Here is a 13,652-nt window from a genome sequence, read left to right on the forward strand (position 1 = left end):
TCACATTTACTTTTATCTTATTATTTTTTATATTCCCACATAAATTATTGGTCATACAAAGTCAAATCAAAATACTTGGAAAAGAAATAACAAAAAATGGAGATTTGGAGAAGAAAAGAGAAACCAATGGGGGTGGTGGGGGGGATATTGCTGTTGCAAACAGAGAGGATGGGATATGGGTAATGTGTCATACATTCTCTATTCATAGGGTCCTTTGATCATCACTCGTCTCTCCATTGTTAACATGGAGCAGTTGAACTAATTCCTCCCTTTTTTCGTCATAATTTTACTAGTACCTTTTTTTTAACCAATAAAATCGATACCTTTTTAAATATATATATATATATATATTTTTTGACGCCAATAAGTATCCAATATATTTAAAACAAAATATTGAATCATGTCACCAAAAGAAATTAGGAAAGCAGGATTTTAAATTTGAAAAAAAAAAACATGAATAGTCCCCCATGCAAAAACAAACAAACATTTAAGCATACCACATTCTTGAATCAAATCATCAATTCAATCCATAAGCAAAGCTCATAGAAGAAGATGAAATGATACAAGATTATGAAGAGAATCCCTCGAGTGACCTACTGAAGGGACTTCTTCATAACAAATGAAAGATGAACAAAGGGAAAAGGCCTACGTCAAATGTTCCAAAACTCTCCACAAGCAGCAAATAGAAAATGGAAAGAAGATTTTGAAGGATCTGATTTCGTCTTACAATCTTGTATATTAGTTAAGTTAAAAGACATTAATAAGTTCAAATGATGAATGCAATTTGTTGCGTATGATATTAATGATATTGGACTGACCCAAAGATTGTTAATAATAAACTGGGCCTATTGTGTTATCTTTACACCTTACGGGGGGGCTCAGTAGTATTCGCCTATATATTAGCTTTAGTTGGGCTTCTAGTTTAGGTTTTGATTCGCTCCATCTATGAAACTTTTACGTTCGTCAATTTTTTTCCCCGACAGCGCAATTAAAAGAAAATAAGACTAATAGATGGGAAAGTAAATAAGAGAATAATAATAGTATACACATCGTGTCTAGTCTCGTCTAATCTAGTAATAATAATAGTTCTTCTATTTGAAATTAAGTAAAGATGGACCACACCCCTCTCACTTAGTTTTGAGATTTGATTATTAAAGAAAAAAAAAGAGAAGAGAAAAAAGAGGAGCCACAAACAGAGATATCAGAAGAAAAGTTGCATCTACGGTTCCTAACATCCCATATGTCCCAACATTGGACCAAGTCCTTTTTTTTTGTTCGCTTCCTTCACTTCATTTTGACCTTTTTTTTTTATTGCTTTCTACATATTCTATACAAATTATACAATACCTTTTATTTATTTACGCAAAACAAAACCAAAACTTCTATATAGAGAATCGAAACTGTGGTGTTTTGACGAAAGTTTTTAAAATCTTTTTTTTTAATGTTATTTTTATATAGTTTACTATGAGAAAATTTTACAAGTAAAATATTTTGAAAATGATTCTATGATTGGTGACCTACTGCAAATGACCATATCAGAGAACACAAAAATAAAAAATAAACTGATATTTTGTGGTGTTTTTTTAAGGTTTTGCGACCAAATTTTCAAACTTTCTCATCATGTACAAGATTGAAACTAACGGGTGAAAGTATTGACTATGAGATCGAGGTGTCAGGTGTAACATATATTTTCTCCTAAAACAGTATATATTTGCAAACTTGATTATCATTTTCTTAGCTCACAACTACAAAATTTGATGAGGCGAGACTTAAGATGTCTTTAAGCTTGTTTCAAAAAAAAAGATGTTTTTAACCTATAAGAAAAAAAAGCTAAACAAGTTTTTAATCAATCATTTTACCTTTTTAAAAAATATCCAACATTCTTGTATGATAAACTATAATTTTTTTTTTAAAAAGTATAATTTTTACGTACTGCTGTTTTGTTCATGCAGAAGTTCTCTTACCGATTTCTATCATCAATAGATCCACAATCAGATTTTATCTGTGGTTTTCTCGAATAAGTTAATACCTATATGGCTGTTCTCTACATATCGAGAATATATATATAAACGAAAACTATGTTTATGATGTTCCTCTATTTAATATCTACACTCAACGTCACCAAACTCTTTGAAAGCGAGACATATCTCTCAATTCAGTAGCCATCTCATCACATGACCTTCTCTTTAAGCTTGTCTCTTGGCACATATGTAAATGTAAATGTATGATAACGAATAATAATCCATAACTTCATATTAATCAATTATTTATTAAGGAGTAACGTCTTGACTGTGTAATAATAATTACGAAGATATGTATATATAGAATATCCGAATTAAGGTGTATGCCCTTTGGAAAAAGTAATTTAAAAAAAAAAAAGAATATCCGAATTAAGTTTCTTCATCTTTTAGTCCGAACTGAGACGTCGTCAATTCTCTCATTTTGGTTCAGGTCTAACAGAAATAGTATAAACATTACCAAAAATTAATGTAAAATACATTATAAGAAAAACGAAAATCGAATAAATTGTCATCGTGACCGACATAATCAAGTTATAACGGCTTACAAAAACCCTATATCATATGTATATTGTTGGCTTCCAAGATATGTTTTATATATTTGGAGTCCATATAGTACCAACGATGTACTTTAGTCACTCACAAACCCATTCATGGAAAAGTCATCTCTTAGCTATCAACAAACATATGTGCTCGACAAAATTTGTTGTGTACATATGATATAATATGAATTGTAAACATTACAAACTTTCATAAATAATAGTCTAATGTTGGTGCTTTATCAATATATAACGCAAAAACATATGATAATATATATGAACGAAACCAATGGACAATATATAGTGGTAACTAAATCGGTTATCTGATAATGCAAAACATCATCAGATATGTTTTAGTTACCATTGGCAAATGCTAGAGAGATTAAGTTGCCCTGAACTTCCTAAAAGTAAAAAAGAAAACGAAAGCATAGTGATAAGATAGTTTGGAAGAAGTTGTGCCCTGTGGATGCAACAAAGCTATAAGAGTTGGGCAAGTGTTCACGTGGAAACCAAAACAAAAGAGAGACGCAGACAAAACACACCACAAAGTAAACACACTCACTCACACTCGCATTTTTATTTTCCCTTTGCCCAAGTTTGGTCACTCGGTCCCCTTCCATTATTGTTAGTTGCTACTCTCCCCCTAGTTGTTCTCCCACACACGTGTCACTTTTTCAAAAGTCTATTGGAAATGTTAAGAGAATGGTTTTGTTTGTCAATGCTACTTATCAGTTGGAGCAAAAATAATAATACTTGCTAGTGTTTTAAGTTTTGTATAGCATATTTAAAAATAGCTTTCTAACCATATTACTACATTTGTTGAGATTTGTTTTGGATTAACAATTTTATTGTGTGATGATGATTGGTCATTAATTATTATCTTCTCGTTATCCACTAATCCACATGATCCAAAAGTTATCTCGTGCATGAGGATAACGCTTTTTGTTTTTTTTTCGTAACTTTAGTATTTCCTTATCTGTTACTTAGCGGATGGAGCATGATGCACTGAGACTAAAAATTATAAGTAATCACTAATATATACTATAGTAATGATTAGTGAGCGGTGTGCAGCCTCGATAGTGTTCTCCTCTCACTGGACGAGGGCTTGAGGTCGTCAAAACTCGAGCAATAATTACGTATGATTAACCATTATTATTTCAAATTAGTTAAAGTATGGGATGAGGAAAGAAAATAGAATTAACACGATAAACAATAAACAAAATTGCCGACATCAAATTTTTATTTTTTTTGGCCGACATAAAATGAAATAACAGAACTATAACATCAGTACATTTGAATTTGGGTGGAAATTAAGCTTTTCCAAGGTTATATACAGCTTAAACCAATATAACACCAACCTTAGATACTATGCATATATTCTTTGGAAAAAGAAACACTTTAACTCAATTATACCGATGAATCTTAAGCTTTGTTTAATTTTATTTTCACCACGGGACTACAATTCCACTATTAATTTATACTACAATACTAATCTCCCTTTATCTTAATCTTTTTAATTATAGTCGTTTATTTATAATATCATTATCAATTTTGTTTCAATCAACAAGCTGGTTTTTAGTTTTTACTATTGGTTTTGTTGGACCACTATATAGACATTTTAATCAAGGAAATCTTGTTTTCTTTTACAGAGTGCTGAAATTATTTTAAATCTTCAATCTACTATTTTATATACGTCCAACAACCATATATAATTATATATAATGATGACATTTCTGAGTTATTTTCTCTTCCTAATATTGGTCATATCGACGCAATGTTTTAGACCATCATTTAGAATTGGTAACATGTTCACTACCGAGCTAGAGTGGCCAATGAGTTTAAGAAAAGAAAAAGTAATCAAATAACAAATTTTAAGAAGCTTTAAGAAAGACTAAAGTTTAAGCAATCTTCAAAACAAGCTCTTTAATCCATGCAAAATATAATAACATCTCAACTTCGTATAAAGCGTTTTGAATTTATAAGTAATGTTTGAAATTGAATATTACAACATAGAGCAATCAGTGAATCTGCCATTACAAATATATATTTATATATTTTACATGTAAGGTAATAAGTGAAATTCAGAATAATTCAAGTTTCAAAAAAAAAACTTACTTTTTATTTTATTTTTTATTTTACCACCTTATACAGTAAAACCTCTATAAATTAATACTCGATAAATTAATAATCTCTATAAATTAATAAATTTCTCCAGTCCCAACTTGGGACCAGTGTAATTTTAGACACATTTCGATAAAATAATAAGATAATAAATTTTTGGAAAATCCTTTATAAATATATGGTCCCATCAATATTATAAATTAATAATTAGGTAAAATTTTCAAAATATATGTATATATATACATATTAGTTTTTATTAGATTTTATTTCTAATATTTTACTATATGAAAAATAGTTAGCATTCTCTTTTAATACATAATAATTATTGTTTTATTTGTAATTGATTATATAAAATACTAATTATCATGATTAAATCTATTTTTTTAAATATTGTTTTGAAAATATTTTTCAAATTAGGAATATCTCTCTATAAATTAATAATTATTAATTTATCGATAAATTAATACCTCTATAAATTAATAGATTTTCATGGTCCCAACATTATTAATTTATAGAGGTTTTATGTATATTGAATTCTTCTTGGATAGTTTGGTAAGAAAAGACGTAAGTTGGTAAAAACTTTATTTACTGGTATAGTAAAGTAACTCCAAAATAGATTCTCAAGCTGCTGCCAGCATCCATTAGATTTTGTTTCCATATTTGATATATGTTCCTCCTTTTCATGTCTCTTGTACCTTCTTTGTCTTTCCATTTTTTTTTTATGATCATAAAATTCTTACGTTTTAATATTTTGCAAGACACTACTCTATGCTTCTTCCGTTTAAAAACAAACAGTGTCATTTGAGTGATTTTTACATTTTTTTTTTATAGGTGTATTGGAAAATTTGTTGCAATGAATAAGTAATTTTAGTTTTGTTTTCTGTTTTAATAGAAGAAGAAAATATAAATATTACCCACCCAATAAAGGCCCACTGATTATATATCTTCTCCTCCTTAAAGGTATATGATTGACTCTCACAAAATTAAACTGGAATTAAATAAAATGTTCACGTCCGTTCCGAGCCCCCCCCCCGGTACGCTTGGTGGACGCCAGTTACCCTTTCTTAAATCTCGTTTATTATTCCCTCTCAGTTACGCCCTCTTCACAGGCTACCGGTTGCTCCCGTTTACTTTCTCCTACTTGAATAAGTCTTTCCCATCACCCATCCGTACCACCATGTTCACCGGTGCACCCGGTCGTGTCAATTGAAATATCCCGTGTCTCTTATTGTGCTCATTGCTCGATGCTTTTGTTCCACGTGTCCGTCTCTCTTCCTCGACAAAAGATTAAAAAGGGTAATTTGGGAATTTTGTTTCTTCTTTGTGAAGTTCTCCTTATAATGGCAAATTTGGAAATTTCTTTGAAAAAAAACCTGACGGAGAGACGAGAGCGTCTCTAGAGGTTTCCTCTTGTAACGGGGATATATTGTCCAATCATTTCACGCCACGTTGCTAGCAGAATAGGCTTTATAAACTACCATGTAACTTGACTCACTAGATTGCTAACCCCTTATTTTAGGAAGCTGTATTAAGTGGAATTTACTGGGGAATTAATTTGACCCAAAAGGACAAAACACATCAAAAGCTTACATGCGTGTCCACTTCCGATGTCACCCAATCATAACCCGCCATATCAGCCTATGCAAGTCAGAATGACGGTTTTACCCTTGAGTTCGCCTGTTTTAGTTATGACGTGGAGGTTTCTTATTGGTTTAGATGATTTAAAAACACAATTCGCAAGACGGGGTAGGGGGTTAGAATAAGATCTCTCGTATTACTAGTATTTAGTAGTAGCGCTTGTCTTTTTCTTTGATTATTTTATATTACAAAAAATGTTTATTTTAAAATAGCTTTCCCTATTGGATAGCGATATTTATTAAAATTTCATTGAACGAAAACGAAGTGTCGAAAAAATGTTTTCTCATTAAAAATAAAATAATAAGTATTTATTTATTTTTGGGTGTAAATTAAATACTTTTCTAGTGAGATCTGAGCTTGGGAAATGGAGATTGTAGAAGAACTAGCTCTCTCACCATTTCTTCTTCTTCTTCTTCTCTCTAAATAAAAAGACAGACGACTTCACCGTTTGATTCTTTTATATTCCTTTTTTTTTCCCAGATTAATTCTTTTCCTCTCCTCTTTCTCTTCTCACTTGTATTCCTTTAACACTCCCTTCTTCTTCTTCTTTTTTTTTTTTCTTTCTTTCTTGTAGATCTATTAGAAATTGATTTTATTTCACGAATAACCCATCGAAGTTCCGTTCAAGTTATGGATTTGCTTGAGTTCTGTTGAACTTGTTTTAATCGAGGATAATAAAATAAAGGTGAGATTGCTTGATCATCGGAAGCCTCTAGCAGCTCGATGTGGGCTACTACTATGGAAGAATCAATATTTTTTTGTTTGTTTTTGATGATATTATTTGGTTCTTTCTTAATCTCAAAGAGTCTTTCTTTCTACGTCGTTCTTATCTCTGTGGACGAATAAAACGAGTAAATAACATGCAACTACGAACCATTTGTGTTTTTTTTGCCTATTTGACTTTGGTTTTTCTGCAAAAAAAAAAAAAATTCCGGATAAAGATTTGTTTGTTTTTTTTTTTTTGTTTGGGTTCTGATCGGATTTTTTTGCTCTTTCTGGGAGTGCGTTTTCTGTTCTATTTTTAGAAGTAGGCTCTTTAGAACTTCATCCTGCTTGCTTCTTCTTTGAAATCTGTTTGACTTGCCTGGTTTTCAAAAAACGGTTGATTTTGTGATTGGTTAATACGCCATGGTCTTGTTTTCAGACAAAACCTTCTTCTTCTTGTCCGAATATGACTTTACCTGAGATTTATCTTAACTTGAGTATTCCGATCTAGAAATCAATGGATAAGAGAATCAGAAAATATTCTCTTTTGGTTTTCAATATATCTTAATGTTCGATATATTAGTTATTTATATATAATATATGTGAGTGGTCTTTTTGATTGAGTTTGTGATTCTTTTGATGATGTTTACAGAATCCGATTCTACAGATGGAAGTATGTGCTGTGGATCAGACCGATTAAATCAGATCGTGTCATCAAGATCTTCGTCGCCAGTTCCATTCGAGGATAACAATCTTTTTAACAACACAGACATGAATCACTTGAGAGTCGAAACAGAGGATACGTTTGCAAGCTTGCTTGAGCTCGCCGCTAACAACGATGTGGAAGGTGTAAGGCTGTCTATTGAGAGAGACCCTTCTTGTGTAGATGAAGCTGGTCTCTGGTACGGTCGTCAAAAAGGTTCCAAGACTATGGTCAACGATCAGAGGACTCCGTTGATGGTTGCTGCTACTTATGGGAGTATAGATGTGATCAAGCTTATTGTTTCTTTGACTGATGCTAACGTGAACCGCGCTTGTGGGAATGATCAGACCACCGCGCTACACTGTGCTGCTTCAGGAGGAGCTGTGAATGCTATCCAAGTTGTTAAGCTGCTTCTTGCCGCTGGAGCTGATTTGAGTCTCTTGGATGCTGAAGGTCAACGAGCTGGAGATGTTATAGTTGTTCCTCCTAAGCTTGAAGGTGTGAAGCTGATGCTTCAGGAGCTTCTTTCTGCTGATGGATCATCGACCGCTGAGCGGAATTTAAGGGTTGTGACAAATGTTCCGAATAGAAGAAGCTCTTCTCCATCACATTCTCCAACTGGTGAGAATGGTGGGTCGGGGTCTGGTTCTCCCCTTGATTCTCCGTTTAAGCTGAAATCGACTGAGTTCAAGAAAGAGTATCCGGTTGATCCGTCTTTACCGGATATCAAGAACAGCATTTACGCGACTGATGAGTTCAGAATGTATTCCTTCAAGGTTCGGCCTTGCTCGCGTGCGTATTCGCATGATTGGACTGAGTGTCCTTTTGTTCACCCCGGTGAAAACGCCAGGAGAAGAGACCCGAGGAAGTTCCACTACAGCTGCGTCCCGTGCCCGGATTTCAGGAAAGGAGCTTGTAGACGAGGAGATATGTGTGAGTATGCACACGGTGTGTTTGAATGCTGGCTGCATCCAGCTCAATACAGGACCCGTCTCTGCAAAGATGGAACAGGCTGTGCTCGGCGTGTTTGTTTCTTTGCGCATACACCCGAGGAGCTTCGACCTTTGTATGCATCAACGGGTTCAGCAGTTCCTTCGCCTCGATCGAATGCTGATTATGCAGCGGCTTTGAGTCTCCTTCCTGGTTCCCCATCAGGAGTCTCTGTCATGTCCCCGCTTTCGCCATCAGCTGCGGGGAACGGGATGTCTCATTCAAACATGGCTTGGCCACAGCCAAATGTCCCGGCTCTGCACTTGCCCGGAAGCAATCTACAGTCGAGCAGGCTAAGGTCTTCTCTCAATGCAAGAGATATCCCGACAGACGAGTTCAATATGTTAGCGGATTACGAACAGCAGCAGCTCCTTAACGAGTTTTCCAATTCATTAAGCCGTTCTGGTCGGATGAAATCAATGCCTCCTTCCAATCTTGAAGATCTTTTCTCAGCAGAAGGCTCTTCGTCTCCTCGGTTTACCGATTCCTCTTTAGCTTCCGCGGTGTTCTCTCCCACGCACAAATCAGCTGTCTTCAACCAGTTCCAACAACAGCAGCAGCAGAGCATGTTGTCTCCAATCAACACAAGCTTTTCTTCACCAAAGAGCGTTGATCACTCACTGTTTTCAGGTGGAGGAAGAATGTCTCCTCGGAACGTGGTTGAGCCAATTTCCCCCATGAGTTCTCGTGTCTCCATGTTGGCTCAGTGCGTGAAGCAACAGCAGCAGCAGCAGCAACAACAACAACAACAACAACAACAACAACAGCAGCAACATCAGTTCCGTAGCCTCAGCTCCAGAGAGCTCAGAACAAACTCAAGCCCGATCGTTGGTTCACCGGTAAACAACAACTCATGGTCATCCAAATGGGGCTCCTCAAATGGTCAACCGGATTGGGGAATGAGCTCAGAGGCGCTTGGTAAGTTGAGATCATCCTCATCGTTTGATGGTGAAGAGCCTGATGTGTCATGGGTACAGTCATTGGTGAAGGAGTCTCCAACAGATGCCAAAGAGAAAGCAGCAACAGCTTCTTCCTCAGGGGAAAACGTGAAGCAGCCAAATCCTATTGAACCGGTGATGGATCATGCTGGGCTAGAAGCTTGGATTGAGCAAATGCAGCTCGATCAGCTTGTTGCTCAGCAGAACTGAGAGGACCAAAGCAAAGTCTCTCTCTCTCTATATATTATGGTAGATAAAAAACCTCTTTTTTACAGGTGGTGGTGGGTAGAAGGGTAACAAGATTAACAAAGAAGAGAGAAGAAAGATGTTTTCTTTGTTTTTGGTCAATCAAATTAATTTTCACAAAAAAAAAAACTGTTTTTTATTTTATTTAGAGAAGAGAAGAAGAGGAAGGGAAACAAATCAAGAAAAAGGCTTATGGGGGAAGAAAGGAGAAGAGAAAGATAAAAAAACAAAACCTTCTTGGTTTTTTCTTTCTCCCATTTTCAATTTTTTTCTTAGGATTTCTTTCTCCCATTATTATTATTGTTATTAATATTATTATTTTTTATAATTATTTTTGTTATGACTATTTGTTATCGTTTTTGTTATAATGAGTACCCTGAAATGAAATTATATTAATATCTAATTTTTTTAGTTATTATTTATTGTAATGTTCTTTCTGCTTTGTGGGAGAAACAAGAGGAGCCTTAAAAGCAAATTTCGTGTTAGACATGTGTCTAGTAATTATGTAATGAGTAATGACTCACTATCTATTTTTTGCTTATGTGACTATTAGTGCTATAAATTAATATATTAGGTATTGGGTGTAGTTTGCCCAAAAAAAAAAAAAAGGTATTGGGTGTAGAACTGAGTGGGGGCTAATCTATGAAGGATTTATTTTGGATTTCTTAGAGCATCATTAAAGCCCTATTCGATCGGGGCTTAGAGGAATTAAAAAAACCCAAATAATGGTAATAGTGTATTTTTAAGAGGCATTCGGTTTGTAGCGAAGAAGTTTTGGTAGCAGAGTTTTAAGCCACGTGGATAGTTGTGATAGGGTGTTTATTTTTGTTGGTTTTAAAAAGATTAATCTTTTGTTTGTATCTTTTTTTTGTTATATATTTTTCTTTTTTATAATTATAAAATTAATTAATAAAATTATTAATAAGTTTTACATTATTTTATTATTATAAATTTAAAAATATACAGGTTCAACCAATAACTATCATATTTTGTTTGGTTCTTAAAATTAACTATTACATTATTAATATATTAAACATCCCCTAAGATGCATTTTTGGGGTTATGCCCATAATGATGCTCTTAGGATGTGAATGTGGTTTATGGGGCAGGTGACAGTGATATATCTTTAAAATGTAATATAATAAAGATTCTTTAAGTTAAGTTCTTTACTTCTTTTTTTGTCCATTCTTGATAACATTGATCAACCACATTTTCTTTTTTTAAAAATGCTTTGGAATATACAAATTTAGCTTTGTGTTGCGGTGGTGGCCTGGTGGGTTGATTTAATTAATATATTCGGCTAATTCTCTTATTGTTAATAATACTTTATAAGATGACAAAAAAAATAAAAATAATAATACTTTATATTATCTAAATCCGATAAAATAAAAATGTTAAAATCTATTTCTCTCCTTGGTGCAGCAACACGAAAAAAAAAAAACTCGAGCTCACGTGACTGTTCTCTTAGGACTCTTTTCTTATCAGTATTCTTTGATCAGGAAAAAGAAAGAAACCAAGATTAGTGTGCGAACATGTTTAATCATTCTCTGTTCACATATTTTGTCTTCTTCTGCTTATACTGTGGTATGATGATGTTTAAGTTGTTCTTTAATCGGGTAATACCTTTTTTTAAAGAAGAAGAAGAAGAAAAAAAGAATAGGTGATCGTTACCTTTCAGTGATTTAACTTTCGGTGCATATATGTTTGTTCTTAAGTGATTTTCAATTTAACCAAAAAGTTTTTTTTTTTTGTTGCGGTGATGTGATCAAACACATATAAATCACAAGACTTATGCGGAGTATCTTATTCAAGATAACACCAAAAACCTATTTGCGAATATATTTATTTTATTACTCATCCCTCGAATATATATGTTTTGTTCTTCTGCTTATAAGAATTTATTCCTTTTTAAAAAACATTTTTTCTTTGGATTTAATTTTAAAAGAGGAGAAAAAGCTGATTGAGACTCAGCAACTTTAATCAAAACCAAACAGAAAGAAAAAGAAGCATAAACAGAAGAAAATAAAAGTAGGGTTGAAGAAAAAGCATAGCAGAAGAAGCTTAATTATTCATTCCTTCTGATTATTCTCTTTTATTATTCCCCGAAAGTCTCAAATTTCACTTTGTTGATTCTTATTTCTTTTACATTCACAATGTTAGTACCAAAATTTCTACCAGCAAAATCTACTTTATTGAAAAAAAGTTGTTAAGGTTTTTGATATATAGTCTTTGCAGGTTAGGAACAAGGTATATGTATAAACTATTTGAATAACCCATTCAAGCACACAAAATCATGTCTGTTTAGTGGGCTTTTAAGCTCTTTAAAAAATATCCATTAGATAAGAAAACGTAATGATCGAAGATCCACTAAACTATTTGAATAACCCATTTAAACACACACAAAAAAAAAGCATGCGAGTTTTATCAAATCTCATGTTATACAATTATGGATGAAGTGAAGTTCTTTGTGTTGTGATTGTGCCACAAATCAACCATCACAACAAGTCAACTACGTTGGGAGATTTTTCTTTTCAACAGTCCTACACTCCTTTGCTATATATATGAGCTTCAAGTATCCATTTTTGAGATATCAACAAATATATATATGTCTTGTGTTAGTTTAGCTGAAGACAAATATCCACTAGAGGGAGAATTTAGATGGGTAAGAGTGTAAGACATTTCATAATATGAATAATAAAATCTTACCAAAACTAAAAAACATAAATCAAATATTTCTTTAAAAAAATATATAAAGTAACTAAGTGAGAACAACAAAAAGATATATTACAAAGCCATATTGTGATAAGGTCAACTAAATGAGAAAGATCATGAAGACTCCTATTCTAAGAATGGCTGAGGACTCCATTATGGAATGTCTCATCATTTTTATCGTTCCATCTTTCCCTCGCCATTAAGTATTTTGCAACTAAAACAAACATCACTCATCTCGACCGACTTTATAACATAATGTTCAATTCAACTATCCATATAATGGTTTTCGTCAAAAGAAAGAACAATCAAGGTGGTAAGAAATCAGCTAATGAACTAAAGTTTACGTACAAGGTAATTTTGACCAGGTAAATTTATTGATGGGAAATGCGTAAATCACTCAAAGCCACACACACAATGGAATAAGAGATTTCTTAAATTTTAGTAAGATACTAATTGAGTAATTTCTAAAAATATTTTTTTTTGTCCTAAAAATAACATAACTACCTCACGTATAAATCCCCTTAAGCCTCGTCCAATTATCCTCAGACCTGCGAGAAACAAAAATAATAAATTAACAAAACTAACCCCAAAAAAAAAAAAAACAAGAAAAAAAACAACCCTTTCAGGTCTCAACCTAGCAATGGAGATGAAGAAGATTGCCTGTGGAGTCGTTTTCGCTGCTGCTTCCATGACCGCCGTCATGGCTGCAGAGGTCGGAGCACCGGCACCAGGACCAGCCACAAACGGAGCCTCCGTAGCCGTTCCGGCTATTGGTTCTTTGGTTGGAGCTTCCCTTGTGTCTCTCTTCACCTACTACTTGAACTAAGCTTATAATATTTTTTCAAGGAAGTATTGACGTCTCTTGTCAATTCCTACTATGTCTTCCAATTTTGTCTTGTGTTGTTTAGACAGGCAACTTGAGTCTTGAATAAAATAAAATAAAAGAGGAAATAATTTCATTATGGTCAGACATATGTTTTTATGTAATGCCTGATTAATAAAACTATATGTGCTTTTCTCTTTTCATTTTATTTTCCTTATAT

General features: G+C 33.4%; 1 protein-coding gene across 1 annotated transcript; it reads left to right on the forward strand.

Annotated features, from left to right (window-relative positions):
* The first annotated feature begins 6,662 nt into the window (after window positions 1-6,662).
* On the forward strand, window positions 6,663-10,033 carry LOC17888481 (zinc finger CCCH domain-containing protein 30). The gene is made up of 2 exons (XM_006293678.2): window positions 6,663-7,001; window positions 7,674-10,033. Exon 2 carries the CDS (start codon window positions 7,697-7,699, stop codon window positions 9,860-9,862), a length of 2,166 nt encoding a protein of 721 aa, XP_006293740.1. The 5' UTR covers window positions 6,663-7,001; window positions 7,674-7,696; the 3' UTR covers window positions 9,863-10,033.
* Window positions 10,034-13,652: the final 3,619 nt, after the last annotated feature.

Source organism: Capsella rubella, unplaced genomic scaffold (genome assembly GCF_000375325.1).
Source record: "Capsella rubella cultivar Monte Gargano unplaced genomic scaffold, Caprub1_0 scaffold_4, whole genome shotgun sequence".
Lineage (NCBI taxonomy): Eukaryota > Viridiplantae > Streptophyta > Magnoliopsida > Brassicales > Brassicaceae > Capsella > Capsella rubella.

Excerpts from the sequence above, each read along its gene's own strand:
- LOC17888481 (XM_006293678.2), top strand. The coding sequence starts at position 7,697 with ATGTGCTGTGGATCAGACCGATTAAATCAGATCGTGTCATCAAGATCT.